The 20,086-nt window shown below is 49.2% G+C and overlaps 1 protein-coding gene across 8 annotated transcripts in view; it reads right to left on the reverse strand.

The window, feature by feature from the left end:
• LOC128696241 (peroxisomal sarcosine oxidase) overlaps positions 1 to 19,097 on the reverse strand; it is a 184,629-nt gene extending 165,532 nt beyond the window's left edge. For 3 of the 8 annotated variants that reach the window (XR_011392938.1, XR_011392937.1, XM_070092561.1), the window contains exon 1: positions 10,953 to 11,351. Coding sequence is in view for 6 of the 8 variants with exons in the window: in XM_070092561.1 (XP_069948662.1) it covers positions 10,953 to 10,962 (10 nt within the window). In the remaining 2 variants the exon portion in view is untranslated. Of the gene's footprint in view, positions 1 to 10,952; positions 11,355 to 11,947; positions 12,040 to 19,044 lie in introns of those variants that run through there. The other 5 variants (XM_070092558.1, XM_070092557.1, XM_070092559.1 and 2 more) reach the window with 5 other exon arrangements.
• Positions 19,098 to 20,086: the final 989 nt, after the last annotated feature.

Raw genomic sequence — 20,086 nt, forward strand, 5'->3', positions numbered from 1 at the left:
TCAGAATCAATAGATTACATGAATACAGATTAAGCAATCTCCTTTTCTTTTTCTCAATCTCCTTCTCTTTCTGTCTCCATCTTAATCCTTTTGTTAAACTGTACATTCAATTACTGTGCATTGTGATATATCATAATTTGCAATGCATTAGTCAATTATTATGAATAGTTGCTTTTGCTCAATTGTTGTGTACATTGATATTGTTTAGAAAGACATGTAAGCAAACACTATGACATATGTATTAGAAAACGTTTCGGTCCTGGGGCCTTGATCACTTTTAACATACAGAGGTAGAAAGACTATATATAAGAACATAAGAACATAAGAAAGGAGGAACACTGCAGCAGGCCTGTTGGCCCATACTAGGCAGGTCCTTTACAATTCATCCCACTAACAAACATTTGACCTACCCAATTTTCAATGCTACCCAAGAAATAAGCTCTGATGTGCAAGTCCCACTCAAATCCAACCCTTCCCACTCATGTATTTATCCAACCTAAATTTGAAACTACCCAAAGTCCTAGCCTCAATAACCCAACTAGGTAGACTGTTCCACTCATCTACTACCCTATTTCCAAACCAATACTTTCCTATGTCCTTTCTAAATCTAAACTTATCTAATTTAAATCCATTACTGCGGGTTCTCTCTTGGAGAGATATCCTCAAGACCTTGTTAATATCCCCTTTATTTATACCTATCTTCCACTTATACACTTCGATCAGGTCTCCCCTCATTCTTCGTCTAACAAGTGAATGTAACTTAAGAGTCTTCAATCTTTCTTCATAAGGAAGATTTCTAATGCTATGTATTAATTTAGTCATCCTACGCTGAATGTTTTCTAACGAATTTATGTCCATTCTGTAATATGGAGACCAGAATTGAGCTGCATAATCTAGGTGAGGCCTTACTAATGATGTATAAAGCTGCAGTATGACCTCTGGACTTCTGTTGCTTACACTTCTTGATATAAATCCCAGTAATCTATTTGCCTTATTACGTACGCTTAGGCATTGCTGTCTTGGTTTAAGGTTGCTGCTTACCATAACCCCCAAGTCCTTTTCGCAATCTGTATGGCTAAGTTCTACATTATTTAACTTATAAGTGCTAGGGTTATGGACACTCCCGAGCTTCAGAACCTTGCATTTATCTACATTGAACTGCATCTGCCACTTTTCTGACCAAGAGTAGAGTTTGTCTAAATCCTCCTGAAGTTCCCTAACATCTACGTTTGAATCAATTATCCTACCTATCTTCGTGTCATCGGCGAATTTGCTCATATCACTAGTAATTCCTTCATCAAGATCATTGATATATATTATAAACAACAACGGGCCCAAGACTGATCCCTGTGGAACGCCACTAGTTACTGATCCCCACTCGGATTTAACCCCATTTATGGACACTCTCTGCTTCCTGTCTGTGAGCCATGATTCGATCCACGAGAGCACCCTTCCCCCAATGCCATGAGCTGCTACTTTCTTCAACAGTCTTTGGTGCGGAACTCTATCAAATGCTTTACTAAAATCTAAGTAAACAATATCAAATTCTTTATCGTGGTCAACAGCCTCAAAAGCTTTACTGAAGAAAGTTAATAAATTAGTTAGACAAGACCGGCCTCTTGTGAATCCATGCTGAGTATCCTTAATCAAGCTATGCTTATCGAGATGGCTTCTTATAATCTCAGCTATAATTGACTCTAGTAATTTGCCTACAATTGAGGTCAGGCTTATTGGGCGGTAATTTGACGGTAACGACTTGTCCCCTGTTTTAAAAATAGGAATTACATTAGCCATCTTCCACATAACAGACACTACACCTGTTTGAAGAGATAAATTAAAAATATTAGTTAATGGTTCACAGACTTCCATTTTGCATTCCTTAAGAACCCTTGAAAAAACCTCATCAGGACCCGGTGACTTATTTTGCTTCAGTCGGTCTATCTGCTTCACAACCATTTCACTAGTGACTGTGATGTTACATAATTTATCTTCTTCTGATCCGCTATAAAAATCAATTACCGGAATATTATTAGTATCTTCCTGTGTAAAAACCGAGAGAAAATAATTATTTAAAATCGAGCACATTTCATTCTCTTTGTCAGTAAGATGCCCATAGCTATTTTTAAGGGGACCTATCTTATCTCTGACTTTTGTTCTATAGACCTGGAAAAAACTTTTTGGGTTAGTTTTAGAATCCCTAGCAACTTTAATTTCATAGTCCCTTTTAGCTTTTCTTATCCCCTTTTTAATGTCCCTCTTAATGTCAATATACTGATTCATAAGCTGACCCTCGCCTCTTTTGATACGCCTATAAATTCCTTTCTTATGCCCTAGTAGATATTTCAGCCTATTATTCATCCATTTTGGGTCATTTCTATTTGATCTAATTTCCTTATAAGGGATAAACGTTCTTTGAGCAGCATGTATTGTGTTCAGAAAACTGTCATATTGATAGCTCTCTTCGTTACCCCAGTCAACAGATGATAAGTGTTCTCTAAGCCCATCGTAATCTGCTAAGCGAAAATCTGGGACTGTTACTGAGTTATCCCTACTATCATACTTCCATTCAATTCTAAATGTAATTGATTTGTGGTCGCTAGCACCCAGTTCCTCTGAAACTTCTAAATTATTAACAAGGGATTCATTGTTTGCCAGAACTAAGTCAAGCAGGTTATTACCCCTTGTAGGTTCTGTCACAAACTGCTTCAAAAAACAATCCTGAACTACTTCTAAGAAATCGTATGATTCTAAATTCCCAGTCAAGAAATTCCAATCAATATGACTAAAGTTAAAGTCTCCTAGAATTACTACATTATCGTGTCTTGTGGCCCTAACAATTTCCTCCCATAGTAGTCTCCCCTGGTCCCTATCTAAATTTGGAGGACGGTATATCACACCTAAAATTAATTTTTCATGCCCCTCTGAAAATTCTATCCAAACAGACTCTGTATGTGTTACTTCAGACTTAATACCCGTTTTTATGCAACAGTTCAAGCGATCTCGGACATACAATGCCACCCCACCCCCCTTCCCGATACTTCTATCTACTTGGAACAATTTAAAACCCTGAATGTGACATTCTGCAGGCATGTCCCGACTTTTTGAATTGAACCACGTCTCAGTAATGGCAAATACATCTATGTTACCTGCACTAGCAACTAGTCTCAACTCGTCCATCTTATTCCTAGCACTGCGACTATTTGTGTAATATATACTTAAGGACCCTCCTTTCTCTTTACCATTCCTGCTCCTTTCTGTTATTCCACTAAACCTATTACTGTCCTTGTCAATTAGTGCCACTGGCTTTCCAATATCCACCTTATTTTGCCTATTACTAGTTCTCCTAGTACTCATGTTACTACCCTGCGACTTCACAGTTTTCCCGCCAAAACCCATACCACTAACTATTCCTAGTTTAAAGACCTAACAGCTCCCTCCACTGCGTTTGCCAGTGCTCCCACCCCACACCTAGATAAGTGAACCCCATCCCTGGCATACATGTCATTTCTGCCATAGAAGAGGTCCCAGTTGTCAATGAATGTTACCGCATTATCCTTACAGTATTTGTCCAGCCAGCAATTGACACCAATTGCTCTGGACAACCATTCATTTCCAACTCCTCTCCTAGGCAAAATGCCACATATGACAGGTTTCCCACCCTTCCTCCTAATTATGTCTATTGCTGACCTATACCTGCTAATCAGGTCCTCACTCCTACGTCTGCCAACATCGTTGCCTCCAGCACTGAGACAGATAATAGGATTGCTCCCATTACCTCTCATGATGTCATCCAGATTACTAACAATATCCTTCATCCCAGCCCCAGGAAAACACACTCTCTGTCTCCTACTCCTATCCTTCAAACAGAATGCCCTATCCATGTACCTAATCTGGCTATCCCCAACAATAACAATGTTTTTACCTTCCTTGGCGTCGTCCGTCGTGATGCTCCGAGTAGTCGACTCACATTCGCCAGGTAGTATTACACCACTTGTAGAATTCGTCAAGACGTTCTCGATGGTCTTCGTTGGGGTTTCTAGGGATGTCTTACTCACGTCTGCCAATGTTTCATTGGTGCTCGTTGTGGCATTCCCAGTAGAACACTCACATTCGTCAGGTAGCACCGAGAAAGTGTTGGAAGTTTCCACGGTAGTCTTCTGGTTTCTCGTTGTTTCTGCCTCTCCAACCGTTTTCTTGATCTTCAGCTTGGTACCATGTTGCCCGACCACTGACCAAGCTCCCCTCTTAACCTGGGGACTCACAACAGAAGGATTACTACGAATCCTCTTGTTCTCCTCCGTTAATCGCCGTATCTCCATCTTAGCAACTCTGAGCTCTTCTCTCAGCTGCTGGTAAAGTTGCTCAAGAGAGGGCATCCTGGTACAGATTCACAGAGAGCACACAAACAGGTCTTCACAGAGCTAAGTACACGTCACCACTGAAAGTACACGTCACCAGGTGCACATGTCTCATCCTGTCACCAGGTGCATGTCTCATCCTGTTACCCAGGGCATATGTCTCATCCTGTTACCAGGTGCACATGTCTCATCCTGTTACCCGGGGCACATGTCGGAACCTGTTACCAGGTGCACTTGTCTCATCCTGTTACCATGTGCACATGTCTCATCCTGTTACCAGGTGCACATGTCTGAACCTGTTACCAGGTGCATATATAGGCAGAGAGTGAGGTGTGACGCACGTGACCTGAGGAATGTCATAAGAACATAAGAACGTAAGAATGGAGGAACACTGTAGAAGGCCTACTGGCCCGTGCGAGGCAGGTCCTTGTCAGAACAACCTCTACCTATGATGAGGACGGGTAGACGATCAAATCATGTGACTCCTGTGTTGTTGGGTTGGTGGTGCTTCAGTATCATGTATGCCAATGTTTTTGAAATTTTGTAGTTTCCAGTGTTGCGTTCTATAGTGCCGGTGACTGTGATTAGTGAGGCTTCTAGGCACCGTCGGCGTCTGAGGTCTGGTTCGGTGAGAACGAGTTGTGCCTCATTCCAGTTCGTCAAATGCCCCGTGGAGTCTCTGTGGAGGACACAGACATACCTTACATCGTCTCTGTTAGAGGCATTTCGATGCTCATTCAGGCGGACTGCAAGATCTCTGCCTGTCTCGCCTACATATTTCTTGGGACAGAACCCACAGGGGATAGTGTAGATGCCTGCTGTAGAAGTTAGAGGTGAGGGGCTCCGTTTCGTATTGAGGTCTTTGATATATGATGTGTTTATGGTGGAAACGTTGATGTTACTCATAGCAAGTGCCCGGAGAGTATTCGTGGCAACATCACCACTAATCGCCGTCACCGACACTATAGAATGCAACACTGGAAACTACAAAATTTCAAAAACATTGGCATACATGATACTTAAGCACCACCAACCCAACAACACAGGAGTCACATGATTTCATCGTCTACCCATCCTCATCATAGGTAGAGGTTGTTTTGACAAGGACCTGCCTCACATGGGCCAGTAGGCCTTCTACAGTGTTCCTCCATTCTTATGTTCTTATGACATTCCTCAGGTCACGTGCGTCACACCTCACTCTCCGCCTATATATATAATGTCTTTCTACCTCTGTATGTTAGAAGTGATCAAGGTCCCAGGACCGAAACGTTTTCTAATAAATATGTCATAGTGTTTGCTTACGTGTCTTTCTAAACCAACTTGTCGGTATTTATTATTTATTGCCTACAGTCTATCCTGTGTATAAGTTAGTCATGGAAGCCATATGTTAGCATCGCCGAGCTGTCAGTAGTGTTACTGTGCACTTGGGTAGTACACTTAGATAATCCCAGCTACTTATAGTAAGGGTCCCATGCTAACTGTGACATCACCAGAACCTCACATGTAAGCCATCACCTTCAGGCCTCCCCCTCACTTCCACACTAGGCCTAAGACTCACCAGGCCTAGCAGACTCGCCAGGCCTAGTAGACTCGCCAGGCCTAGCAGACTCACCAGGCCTACCAGACTCGCCAGGCCTAGTAGACTCGCCAGGCAGGCCTGGCTTCTCCTCAACACTCTTTTATTATACGTCTCCAAGACATCCATCGTGTGTGTTTCTTACTCCAAATGTCTCCTGATGAACTCCCATGACATATATCCTTTTACCAGGTGCACATGTCTCATCCTGTTACCAGGTGCACATGTCTCATCCTGTTACCAGGTGCACATGTCTCATCCTGTTACCAGGTGCATGTCTCATCCTGTTACCAGGTGCACATGTCTCATCCTGTTACCCAGGGTACATGTCTCATCCTGTCACCAGGTGCACGTCTCATCCTGTCACCAGGTGCACATGTCTCATCCTGTTACCAGGTGCACATGTCTCATCCTGTTACCAGGTGCACATGTCTCATCCCATTACCAGGTGCACATGTCTCATCCTGTTACCAGGTGCACATGTCTCATCCTGTTACCAGGTGCACATGTCTCATCCCATTACCAGGTGCACATGTCTCATCCCATTACCAGGTGCACATGTCTCATCCCATTACCAGGTGCACATGTCTCATCCTGTTACCAGGTGCACATGTCTCATCCTGTTACCAGGTGCACATGTCTCATCCTGTTACCAGGTGCACATGTCTCATCCTGTTACCAGGTGCACATGTCTCATCCCATTACCAGGTGCACATGTCTCATCCTGTTACCAGGTGCACATGTCTCATCCTGTTACCAGGTGCACATGTCTCATCCTGTTACCAGGTGCACATGTCTCATCCTGTTACCAGGTGCACATGTCTCATCCTGTTACCAGGTGCACATGTCTCATCCTGTTACCAGGTGCACATGTCTGAACCTGTTACCAGGTGCACATGTCTCATCCTGTTACCATGGGCACATGTCTGGTCCTGTTACTAGATGCACATGTCTGGTCCTGTTACCAGATGCACATGTCTGATCCTGTTACCAGATGCACAGATCTGATCCTGTTACCAGATACACATGTCTGGTCCTGTTACCAGATGCACATGTCTGGTCCTGTTACCAGATGCACATGTCTGGTCCTGTTACCAGATGCACATGTCTGGTCCTCTCACCAGGTGCACATGTCTGATCCTCTCACCAGGTGCACGTGTCTGATCCTCTCACCAGGTGCACATGTCTGATCCTCTCACCAGGTGCACATGTCTGATCCTCTCACCAGATGCACGTGCCTGATCCTCTCACCAGGTGCACGTGTCTGATCCTCTCACCAGGTGCACGTGCCTGATCCTCTCACCAGGTGCACATGCCTGATCCTCTCACCAGGTGCACATGTCTCATCCTCTCAACAGGTGCACATGTCTCATCCTCTCAACAGGTGCACATGTCTCATCCTGTTACCAGGTGCACATGTCTGATCCTCTCACCTGGTGCACAAGTCTAATCCTCTCACCAGGTGCACGTCTCATCCTGTTACCAGGTGCACATGTCTGATCCTCTCACCAGGTGCACGTGTCTCATCCTGTTACCAGGTGCACATGTCTGATCCTCTCACCAGGTGCACGTCTCTCATCCTGTTACCAGGTGCACATGTCTGATCCTCTCACCAGGTGCACGTGTCTCATCCTGTTACCAGGTGCACATGTCTGATCCTCTCACCAGGTGCACGTCTCATCCTGTTACCAGGTGCACATGTCTGATCCTCTCACCAGGTGCACGTGTCTCATCCTGTTACCAGGTGCACATGTCTGATCCTCTCACCAGGTGCACGTGTCTCATCCTGTTACCAGGTGCACATGTCTGATCCTCTCACCAGGTGCACGTGTCTCATCCTGTTACCAGGTGCACATGTCTGATCCTCTCACCAGGTGCACTTCTCATCCTGTTACCAGGTGCACATGTCTGATCCTCTCACCAGGTGCACGTGTCTCATCCTGTTACCAGGTGCACATGTCTGATCCTCTCACCAGGTGCACGTGTCTCATCCTGTTACCAGGTGCACATGTCTGATCCTCTCACCAGGTGCACGTGTCTCATCCTGTTACCAGGTGCACATGTCTGATCCTCTCACCAGGTGCACGTGTCTCATCCTGTTACCAGGTGCACATGTCTGATCCTCTCACCAGGTGCACTGTCTCATCCTGTTACCAGGTGCACATGTCTGATCCTCTCACCAGGTGCACGTGTCTCATCCTGTTACCAGGTGCACATGTCTGATCCTCTCACCAGGTGCACGTGTCTCATCCTGTTACCAGGTGCACATGTCTGATCCTCTCACCAGGTGCACGTGTCTCATCCTGTTACCAGGTGCACATGTCTGATCCTCTCACCAGGTGCACGTGTCTCATCCTGTTACCAGGTGCACATGTCTGATCCTCTCACCAGGTGCACGTGTCTCATCCTGTTACCAGGTGCACATGTCTGATCCTCTCACCAGGTGCACATTCTCATCCTGTTACCAGGTGCACATGTCTGATCCTCTCACCAGGTGCACGTGTCTCATCCTGTTACCAGGTGCACATGTCTGATCCTCTCACCAGGTGCACGTGTCTCATCCTGTTACCAGGTGCACATGTCTGATCCTCTCACCAGGTGCACGTGTCTCATCCTGTTACCAGGTGCACATGTCTGATCCTCTCACCAGGTGCACATGTCTGATCCTCTCACCAGGTGCACATGTCTGATCCTCTCACCAGGTGCACGTGTCTGATCCTCTCACCAGGTGCACGTGTCTGATCCTGTTACCAGGTGCACATGTCTGATCCTCTCACCAGGTGCACATGTCTGATCCTCTCACCAGGTGCACATGTCTGATCCTCTCACCAGGTGCACATGTCTGATCCTCTCACCAGGTGCACGTGTCTCATCCTGTTACCAGGTGCACATGTCTGATCCTCTCACCAGGTGCACATGTCTGATCCTCTCACCAGGTGCACATGTCTGATCCTCTCACCAGGTGCACATGTCTGATCCTCTCACCAGGTGCACGTGTCTCATCCTGTTACCAGGTGCACATGTCTGATCCTCTCACCAGGTGCACATGTCTGATCCTCTCACCAGGTGCACATGTCTGATCCTCTCACCAGGTGCACGTGTCTGATCCTCTCACCAGGTGCACATGTCTGATCCTCTCACCAGGTGCACATGTCTGATCCTCTCACCAGGTGCACATGTCTGATCCTCTCACCAGGTGCACGTGTCTGATCCTCTCACCAGGTGCACGTGTCTGATCCTCTCACCAGGTGCACATGTCTGATCCTCTCACCAGGTGCACGTGTCTGATCCTCTCACCAGGTGCACGTGTCTGATCCTCTCACCAGGTGCACGTGTCTGATCCTCTCACCAGGTGCACATGTCTGATCCTCTCACCAGGTGCACGTGTCTGATCCTCTCACCAGGTGCACGTGTCTGATCCTCTCACCAGGTGCACATGTCTGATCCTCTCACCAGGTGCACGTGTCTGATCCTCTCACCAGGTGCACGTGTCTGATCCTCTCACCAGGTGCACATGTCTGATCCTCTCACCAGGTGCACGTGTCTGATCCTCTCACCAGGTGCACGTGTCTGATCCTCTCACCAGGTGCACATGTCTGATCCTCTCACCAGGTGCACGTGTCTGATCCTCTCACCAGGTGCACGTGTCTGATCCTCTCACCAGGTGCACATGTCTGATCCTCTCACCAGGTGCACATGTCTGATCCTCTCACCAGGTGCACGTGTCTGATCCTCTCACCAGGTGCACGTGTCTGATCCTCTCACCAGGTGCACATGTCTGATCCTCTCACCAGGTGCACGTGTCTGATCCTCTCACCAGGTGCACGTGTCTGATCCTCTCACCAGGTGCACATGTCTGATCCTCTCACCAGGTGCACATGTCTGATCCTCTCACCAGGTGCACGTGTCTGATCCTCTCACCAGGTGCACATGTCTGATCCTCTCACCAGGTGCACATGTCTGATCCTCTCACCAGGTGCACGTGTCTGATCCTCTCACCAGGTGCACATGTCTGATCCTCTCACCAGGTGCACATGTCTGATCCTCTCACCAGGTGCACGTGTCTGATCCTCTCACCAGGTGCACATGTCTGATCCTCTCACCAGGTGCACGTGTCTGATCCTCTCACCAGGGGCACGTGTCTGATCCTCTCACCAGGTGCACATGTCTGATCCTCGCACCAGGTGCACGTGTCTGATCCTCTCACCAGGTGCACGTGTCTGATCCTCTCACCAGGTGCACATGTCTGATCCTCTCACCAGGTGCACGTGTCTGATCCTCTCACCAGGTGCACATGTCTGATCCTCTCACCAGGTGCACATGTCTGATCCTCTCACCAGGTGCACGTGTCTGATCCTCTCACCAGGTGCACATGTCTGATCCTCTCACCAGGTGCACATGTCTGATCCTCTCACCAGGTGCACGTGTCTCATCCTGTTACCAGGTGCACATGTCTGATCCTCTCACCAGGTGCACATGTCTGATCCTCTCACCAGGTGCACATGTCTGATCCTATCACCAGGTGCACGTGTCTCATCCTGTTACCAGGTGCACATGTCTGATCCTCTCACCAGGTGCACATGTCTGATCCTCTCACCAGGTGCACATGTCTGATCCTCTCACCAGGTGCACGTGTCATGTACATGGCTCAAATCATCTGTGCACTAATATCAAGAAAAACTATTAATGTAAATTCTAGTATATATCACCAGATGGATTTAAATACTGTGGCCCCACACCGCGTATATACGCAGTTGTATATCCATCTGTGGATATACGCAGTTGTATATCCTGGAGTTTACCTCTCCAGGTACACTCCAGCATATACAACTCTACGTATATCCATATATGGATATACAGCTCTGCGTATATCCACAGATGGATATACAGCTCTGCGTATATCCACAGATGGATATACAACTCTGCGTATATACGCGGTGTGGGGCCACAGTATTTATAAGCATCAACTACAAAAGATATTAAGAAAATATAAATGTACGAGATGTAGTGTTGCTTACCTTCTGCCATGATACAAGTGTCTCAACTTAATTTCCGCGTCTAGTTTGTGGCCTCTCAGTATATATACACCGAGGGATATATACCTCAGTGTATGTAACCTTAACTGAGGCACAAAGAGAGAGTATTTCGTGTATATATTGCGACGTAACTGTAACAAACAAAGAACACTGTAACAAATACTCAGTCTGCACCAAACTTGATGTTAAGGGTCACTAAGTCACTTGCAGTATATCTGGTGTCCAGAGAATTTGTATGTTACTGAAGTAATTAGTTATCTGTGAGGATCCAGTGACGCAGAGTGAAGCACTGATATGAGTGACTGCTCCTGACCACTGAGGTAAAGACACTGGTGTGAGTGACTGCTCCTGACCACTGAGGTAAAGACACTGGAGTGAGTGACTGCTCCTGACCACTGAGAAAGAGACACTGGTGTGAGTGCTCCTGACCACTGAGAAAGAAACACTGGTGTGAGTGACTGCTCCTGACCAGTGAGAAAGAAACACTGGTGTGAGTGACTGCTCCTGACCACTGAGAAAGAGACACTGGTGTGAGTGCTCCTGACCACTGAGAAAGAAACACTGGTGTGAGTGACTGCTCCTGACCACTGAGAAAGAGACACTGGTGTGAGTGCTCCTGACCACTGAGAAAGAAACACTGGTGTGAGTGACTGCTCCTGACCAGTGAGAAAGAAACACTGGTGTGAGTGACTGCTCCTGACCACTGAGAAAGAAACACTGGTGTGAGTGACTGCTCCTGACCACTGAGAAAGAAACACTGGTGTGAGTGACTGCTCCTGACCAGTGAGAAAGAAACACCGGTGTGAGTGACTGCCCCTGACCACTGAGAAAGAGACACTGATATGAGTGACTGCTCCTGACCACTGAGAAAGAGACACTGATATGAGTGACTGCTCCTGACCACTGAGAAAGAGACACTGGTGTGAGTGCTCCTGACCACTGAGTAAGAGACACTGGTGTGAGTGACTGCTCCTGACCACCGAGAAAGAGACACTGGTGTGAGTGACTGCTCCTGACCACTGAGTAAGAGACACTGGTGTGAGTGACTGCTCCTGACCACCGAGAAAGAGACACTGGTGTGAGTGACTGCTCCTGACCACTGAGTAAGAGACACTGGTGTGAGTGACTGCTCCTGACCACTGAGTAAGAGACACTGGTGTGAGTGACTGCTCCTGACCACCGAGAAAGAGACACTGGTGTGAGTGACTGCTCCTGACCACTGAGAAAGAGACACTGGTGTGAGTGACTGCCCCTGGCCACTGAGAAAGAGACACTGGTGTGAGTGACTGCTCCTGACCACTGAGAAAGAGACACTGGTGTGAGTGCCCCTGGCCACTGAGAAGCAGACAATGGTGTTAGTGACTGCCCCTGGCCACTGAGAAAGAGACACTGATATGAGTGACTGCTCCTGACCACTGAGAAAGAGACACTGATATGAGTGACTGCTCCTGACCACTGAGAAAGAGACACTGGTGTGAGTGCTCCTGACCACTGAGTAAGAGACACTGGTGTGAGTGACTGCTCCTGACCACCGAGAAAGAGTCACTGGTGTGAGTGACTGCTCCTGACCACTGAGAAAGAGACACTGGTGTGAGTGACTGCTCCTGACCACCGAGAAAGAGACACTGGTGTGAGTGACTGCCCCTGGCCACTGAGAAAGAGACACTGGTGTGAGTGACTGCTCCTGACCACTGATAAAGAGACACTGGTGTGAGTGACTGCTCCTGACCACTGAGAAAGAGATACTGGTTTGAGTGAATGCTCCTGACCACTGAGAAAGAGACACCGGTGTGAGTGACTGCTCCTGACCACTGAGAAAGAGACACCGGTGTGAGTGACTGCCCCTGACCACTGAGAAAGAGACACTGGTGTGAGTGACTGCTCCTGACCACTGAGAAAGAGACACTGGTGTGAGTGACTGCTCCTGACCACTGAGAAAGAGACACTGGTGTGAGTGACTGCCCCTGGCCACTGAGAAAGAGACACTGGTGCGAGTGACTGCTCCTGACCACTGAGAAAGAGACACTGGTGTGAGTGACTGCTCCTGACCACTGAGAAAGAGACACTGGTGTGAGTGACTACCCCTGACCACTGAGAAAGAGACACCGGTGTAAGTGACTGCCCCTGACCACTGAGAAAGAGACACTGATATGAGTGACTGCTCCTGACCACTGAGGAAGAGACACTGGTGTGAGTGCTCCTGACCACTGAGTAAGAGACACTGGTGTGAGTGACTGCTCCTGACCACTGAGAAAGAGACACTGGTGTGAGTGACTGCCCCTGGCCACTGAGAAAGAGACACTGGTGTGAGTGACTGCTCCTGACCACTGAGAAAGAGACACTGGTGTGAGTGCCCCTGGCCACTGAGAAGCAGACACTGGTGTTAGTGACTGCCCCTGGCCACTGAGAAAGAGACACTGGTGTGAGTGACTGCTCCTGACCACTGAGAAAGAGACACTGGTGTGAGTGACTGCTCCTGACCACTGAGAAAGAGACACTGGTGTGAGTGACTGCTCCTGACCACTGAGAAAGAGACACTGGTGTGAGTGACTGCTCCTGACCACTGAGAAAGAGACCACTGAGAAAGAGACACTGGTGTGAGTGCTCCTGACCACTGAGTAAGAGACACTGGTTTGAGTGACTGCTCCTGACCACTGAGAAAGAGATACTCGTGTGAGTGACTGCTCCTGACCACTGAGAAAGAGACACTGGTGTGAGTGACTGCTCCTGACCACTGAGAAAGAGACACTGGTGTGAGTGACTGCTCCTGACCACTGAGAAAGAGACACTGGTGTGAGTGACTGCTCCTGACCACTGAGAAAGAGACACTGGTGTGAGTGACTGCCCCTGGCCACTGAGAAAGAGACACTGGTGTGAGTGACTGCTCCCGACCACTGAGAAAGAGACACTGGTGTGAGTGACTGCTCCTGACCACTGAGAAAGAGACACTGGTGTGAGTGACTGCTCCTGACCACTGAGAAAGAGACACCGGTGTGAGTGACTGCTCCTGACCACTGAGAAAGAGACACCGGTGTGAGTGACTGCTCCTGACCACTGAGAAAGAGACACTGATATGAGTGACTGCTCCTGACCACTGAGGAAGAGACACTGGTGTGAGTGCTCCTGACCACTGAGGAAGAGACACTGGTGTGAGTGACTGCCCCTGGCCACTGAGAAAGAGACACTGGTGTGAGTGACTGCTCCTGACCACTGAGAAAGAGACACTGGTGTAAGTGACTGCTCCTGACCACTGAGAAAGAGACACTGGTGTGAGTGACTGCTCCTGACCACTGAGAAAGAGACACTGGTGTGAGTGACTGCTCCTGACCACTGAGAAAGAGACACTGGTGTGAGTGACTGCTCCTGACCACTGAGAAAGAGACACTGGTGTGAGTGACTGCTCCTGACCACTGAGAAAGAGACACTGGTGTGAGTGACCCCTGGCAACTGAGAAGGAGACACTGGTGTTAGTGACTGCCCCTGGCCACTGAGAAAGAGACACTGGTGTGAGTGACTGCCCTGACCACTGAGAAAGAGACACTGGTGTGAGTGACTGCTCCTGACCACTGAGAAAGACACTGGTGTTAGTGACTGCTCCTGACCACTGAGAAAGAGACACTGGTGTGAGTGACTGCTCCTGACCACTGAGAAAGAGACACTGGTGTGAGTGACTGCTCCTGACCACTGAGAAAGAGACACTGGTGTGAGTGACTGCTCCTGACCACTGAGAAAGAGACACTGGTGTGAGTGACTGCTCCTGACCACTGAGAAAGAGACACTGGTGTGAGTGACTGCTCCTGACCACTGAGAAAGAGACACTGGTGTGAGTGACTGCTCCTGACCACTGAGTAAGAGACACTGGTGTGAGTGACTGCCCCTGCCCACTGAGAAAGAGACACTGGTGTGAGTGACTGCTCCTGACCACTGAGAAAGAGACACTGGTGTGAGTGACTGCTCCTGACCACTGAGAAAGAGACACTGGTGTGAGTGACTGCCCCTGGCCACTGAGAAAGAGACACTGGTGTGAGTGACTGCTCCTGACCACTGAGAAAGAGACACTGGTGTGAGTGACTGCTCCTGACCACTGAGAAAGAGACACTGGTGTGAGTGACTGCCCCTGGCCACTGAGAAAGAGACACTGGTGTGAGTGACTGCTCCTGACCACTGAGAAAGAGACACTGGTGTGAGTGACTGCTCCTGACCACTGAGAAAGAGACACTGGTGTGAGTGACTGCTCCTGACCACTGAGAAAGAGACACTGGTGTGAGTGACTGCTCCTGACCACTGAGAAAGAGACACTGGTGTGAGTGACTGCTCCTGACCACTGAGAAAGAGACACCGGTGTGAGTGACTGCTCCTGACCACTGAGAAAGAGACACTGATATGAGTGACTGCTCCTGACCACTGAGGAAGAGACACTGGTGTGAGTGCTCCTGACCACTGAGGAAGAGACACTGGTGTGAGTGACTGCCCCTGGCCACTGAGAAAGAGACACTGGTGTGAGTGACTGCTCCTGACCACTGAGAAAGAGACACTGGTGTGAGTGACTGCTCCTGACCACTGAGAAAGAGACACTGGTGTGAGTGACTGCTCCTGACCACTGAGAAAGAGACACTGGTGTGAGTGACTGCTCCTGACCACTGAGAAAGAGACACTGGTGTGAGTGACTGCTCCTGACCACTGAGAAAGAGACACTGGTTTGAGTGACTTCCCCTGGCAACTGAGAAGGAGACACTGGTGTTAGTGACTGCCCCTGGCCACTGAGAAAGAGACACTGGTGTGAGTGACTGCTCCTGACCACTGAGAAAGAGACACTGGTGTGAGTGACTGCTCCTGACCACTGAGAAAGAGACACTGGTGTGAGTGCCCCAGGCCACTGAGAAAGAGACACTGGTGTGAGTGCTCCTGACCACTGAGTAAGAGACACTGGTGTGAGTGACTGCTGCAGACCACTGAGAAAGAGACACTCGTGTGAGTGACTGCTACAGACCACTGAGAAAGAGACACAGGTGTGACTGCTGCAGACCACTGAGAAAGACACTGGTGTGAGTGACTGCTGCAGACCACTGAGAAAGACACTGGTGTGAGTGACTGCTCCCCTGACCACACTGAGAAGGAGACACTGGTGTGAGTGACTGCTCCTGACCACTGAGAAAGAGACACTGGTGTGAGTGACTGCTCCTGACCACTGAGAAAGAGACACTGGTGTGAGTGACTGCTCCTGACCACTGAGAAAGAGACACTGGTGTGAGTGACTGCTCCTGACCACTGAGAAAGAGACACTGGTGTGAGTGACTGCTCCTGACCACTGAGAAAGAGACACTGGTGTGAGTGACTGCTCCTGACCACTGAGAAAGAGACACTGGTGTGAGTGACTGCTCCTGACCACTGAGAAAGAGACACTGGTGTTAGTGACTGCTCCTGACCACTGAGAAAGAGACACTGGTGTGAGTGACTGCTCCTGACCACTGAGAAAGAGACACTGTTGTGAGTGCTCCTGACCACTGAGAAAGAGACACTGGTGTGACTGCTCCTTACTACTGAGAAAGAAACACTGATATGAGTGACTGCTCCTGACCACTGAGAAAGAGACACTGGTGTGAGTGACTGCTACAGACCACTGAGAAAGAGACACAGGTGTGACTGCTGCAGACCACTGAGAAAGAGACACTCGTGTGAGTGACTGCTACAGACCACTGAGAAAGAGACACAGGTGTGACTGCTGCAGACCACTGAGAAAGAGACACTGGTGTGAGTGACTGCTCCTGACCACTGAGAAAGAGACACTGGTGTGAGTGACTGCTCCTGACCACTGAGAAAGAGACACTGGTGTGAGTGCTCCTGACCACTGAGTAAGAGACACTGGTGTGAGTGACTGCTCCTGACCACCGAGAAAGAGACACTGGTGTGAGTGACTGCTCCTGACCACTGAGAAAGAGACACTGATATGAGTGACTGCTCCTGACCACTGAGAAAGAGACACTGGTGTGAGTGACTGCTCCTGACCACTGAGAAAGAGACACCGGTGTGAGTGACTGCCCCTGACCACTGAGAAAGAGACACTGATATGAGTGACTGCTCCTGACCACTGAGAAAGAGACACTGGTGTGAGTGACTGCTCCTGACCACTGAGAAAGAGACACTGGTGTGAGTGACTGCTCCTGACCACTGAGAAAGAGACACTGGTGTGAGTGACTGCTCCTGACCACTGAGAAAGAGACACTGGTGTGAGTGACTGCTCCTGACCACTGAGAAAGACACTGGTGTTAGTGACTGCTCCTGACCACTGAGAAAGAGACACTGGTGTGAGTGACTGCTCCTGACCTCTGAGAAAGAGACACTGGTGTGAGTGACTGCTCCTGACCTCTGAGAAAGAGACACTGGTGTGAGTGACTGCTCCTGACCACTGAGAAAGACACTGGTGTGAGTGACTGCCCCTGGCCACTGAGAAAGAGACACTGATGTGAGTGACTGCTCCTGACCACTGAGAAAGAGACACTGGTGTGAGTGACTGCCCCTGGCCACTGAGAAGGAGACACTGGTGTTAGTGACTGCCCCTGAGAAAGAGACCACTGAGAAAGAGACACTGGTGTGAGTGACTGCTCCTGACCACTGAGAAAGAGACACTGGTGTGAGTGACTGCTCCCTGACCACTGAGAAAGAGACACTGGTGTGAGTGACTGCTCCCGACCACTGAGAAAGAGACACTGGTGTGAGTGACTGCTCCTGACCACTGAGAAAGAGACACTGGTGTGAGTGACTGCTCCTGACCACTGAGAAAGAGACACTGGTGTGAGTGACTGCTCCTGACCACTGAGAAAGAGACACTGGTGTGAGTGACTGCTCCTGACCACTGAGAAAGAGACACTGGTGTGAGTGACTGCTCCTGACCACTGAGAAAGAGACACTGGTGTGAGTGACTGCTCCTGACCACTGAGAAAGAGACACTGGTGTGAGTGACTGCTCCTGACCACTGAGAAAGAGACACTGGTGTGAGTGACTGCTCCTGACCACTGAGAAAGAGACACTGGTGTGAGTGACTGCTCCTGACCACTGAGAAAGAGACACTGGTGTGAGTGACTGCTCCTGACCACTGAGAAAGAGACACTGGTGTGAGTGACTGCTCCTGACCACTGAGAAAGAGACACTGGTGTGAGTGACTGCTCCTGACCACTGAGAAAGAGACACTGGTGTGAGTGACTGCTCCTGACCACTGAGAAAGAGACACTGATGTGAGTGACTGCTCCTGACCACTGAGAAAGAGACACTGGTGTGAGTGACTGCCCCTGGCCACTGAGAAGGAGACACTGGTGTTAGTGACTGCCCCTGGCCACTGAGAAAAAGACACTGGTGTGAGTGACTGCTCCTGACCACTGAGAAAGAGACACTGGTGTGAGTGACTGCTCCTGACCACTGAGAAAGAGACACTGGTGTGAGTGACTGCTCCCGATCACTGAGAAAGAGACACTGGTGTGAGTGACTGCTCCTGACCACTGAGAAAGAGACACTGGTGTGAGTGACTGCTCCTGACCACTGAGAAAGAGACACTGGTGTGAGTGACTGCTCCTGACCACTGAGAAAGAGACACTGGTGTGAGTGACTGCTCCTGGCCACTGAGAATGAGACACTGGTGTGAGTGACTGCTCCTGCCCACTGAGAAAGAGACACTGGTGTGAGTGACTGCTCCTGACCACTGAGAAAGAGACACTGTTATGAGTGACTGCTCCTGACCACTGAGGAAGAGACACTGGTGTGAGTGCTGACCACTGAGTAAGAGACACTGGTGTGAGTGACTGCTCCTGACCACTGAGAAAGAGACACTGGTGTGAGTGACTGCCCCTGGCCACTGAGAAAGAGACACTGGTGTGAGTGACTGCTCCTGACCACTGAGAAAGAGACACTGGTGTGAGTGACTGCTCCTGACCACTGAGAAAGAGACACTGGTGTGAGTGACTACTCCTGACCACTGAGAAAGAGACACTGGTGAGTGCCCCAGGCCACTGAGAAAGAGACACTTGTGTGAGTGCTCCTGACCACTGAGTAAGAGACACTGGTGTGAGTGACTGCTCCTGACCACTGAGAAAGAGATACTGGTGTGAGTGACTGCTCCTGACCACTGAGAAAGAGACAACGGTGTGAGTGACTGCTCCTGACCACTGAGAAAGAGACACCGGTGTGAGTGACTGCCCCTGACCACTGAGAAAGAGACACTGATATGAGTGACTGCTCCTGACCACTGAGAAAGAGACACTGGTGTGAGTGACTGCTCCTGACCATTGAGAAGGAGACACTGGTGTTAGTGACTGCCCCTGGCCACTGAGAAAAAGACACTGGTGTGAGTGACTGCTCCTGACCACTGAGAAAGAGACACTGGTGTGAGTGACTGCTCCCGACCACTGAGAAAGAGACACTGGTGTGAGTGACTGCTCCTGACCACTGAGAGAGAGACACTGGTGTGAGTGACTGCTCCTGACCACTGAGAAAGAGACACCGGTGTGAGTGACTGCTCCTGACCACTGAGAAAGAGACACCGGTGTGAGTGACTGCTCCTGACCACTGAGAAAGAGACACTGATATGAGTGACTGCTCCTGACCACTGAGGAAGAGACACTGGTGTGAATGCTCCTGACCACTGAGGAAGAGACACTGGTGTGAGTGACTGCCCTTGGCCACTGAGAAAGAGACACTGGTGTGAGTGACTGCTCCTGACCACTGAGAAAGAGACACTGGTGTAAGTGACTGCTCCTGACCACTGAGAAAGAGACACTGGTGTGAGTGACTGCTCCTGACCACTGAGAAAGAGACACTGGTGTGAGTGACTGCTCCTGACCACTGAGAAAGAGACACTGGTGTGAGTGACTGCTCCTGACCACTGAGAAAGAGACACTGGTGTGAGTGACTGCTCCTGACCACTTCGAAAGAGACACTGGTGTGAGTGACTGCTCCTGACCACTGAGAAAGAGACACTGGTTTGAGTGACTTCCCCTGGCAACTGAGAAGGAGACACTGGTGTTAGTGACTGCCCCTGGCCACTGAGAAAGAGACACTGGTGTGAGTGACTGCTCCTGACCACTGAGAAAGAGACACTGGTGTGAGTGACTGCTCCTGACCACTGA

The sequence above is a fragment of the Cherax quadricarinatus genome, chromosome 39 (genome assembly GCF_038502225.1).
Source record: "Cherax quadricarinatus isolate ZL_2023a chromosome 39, ASM3850222v1, whole genome shotgun sequence".
In the NCBI taxonomy this organism is placed as follows: Eukaryota; Metazoa; Arthropoda; class Malacostraca; order Decapoda; family Parastacidae; genus Cherax; species Cherax quadricarinatus.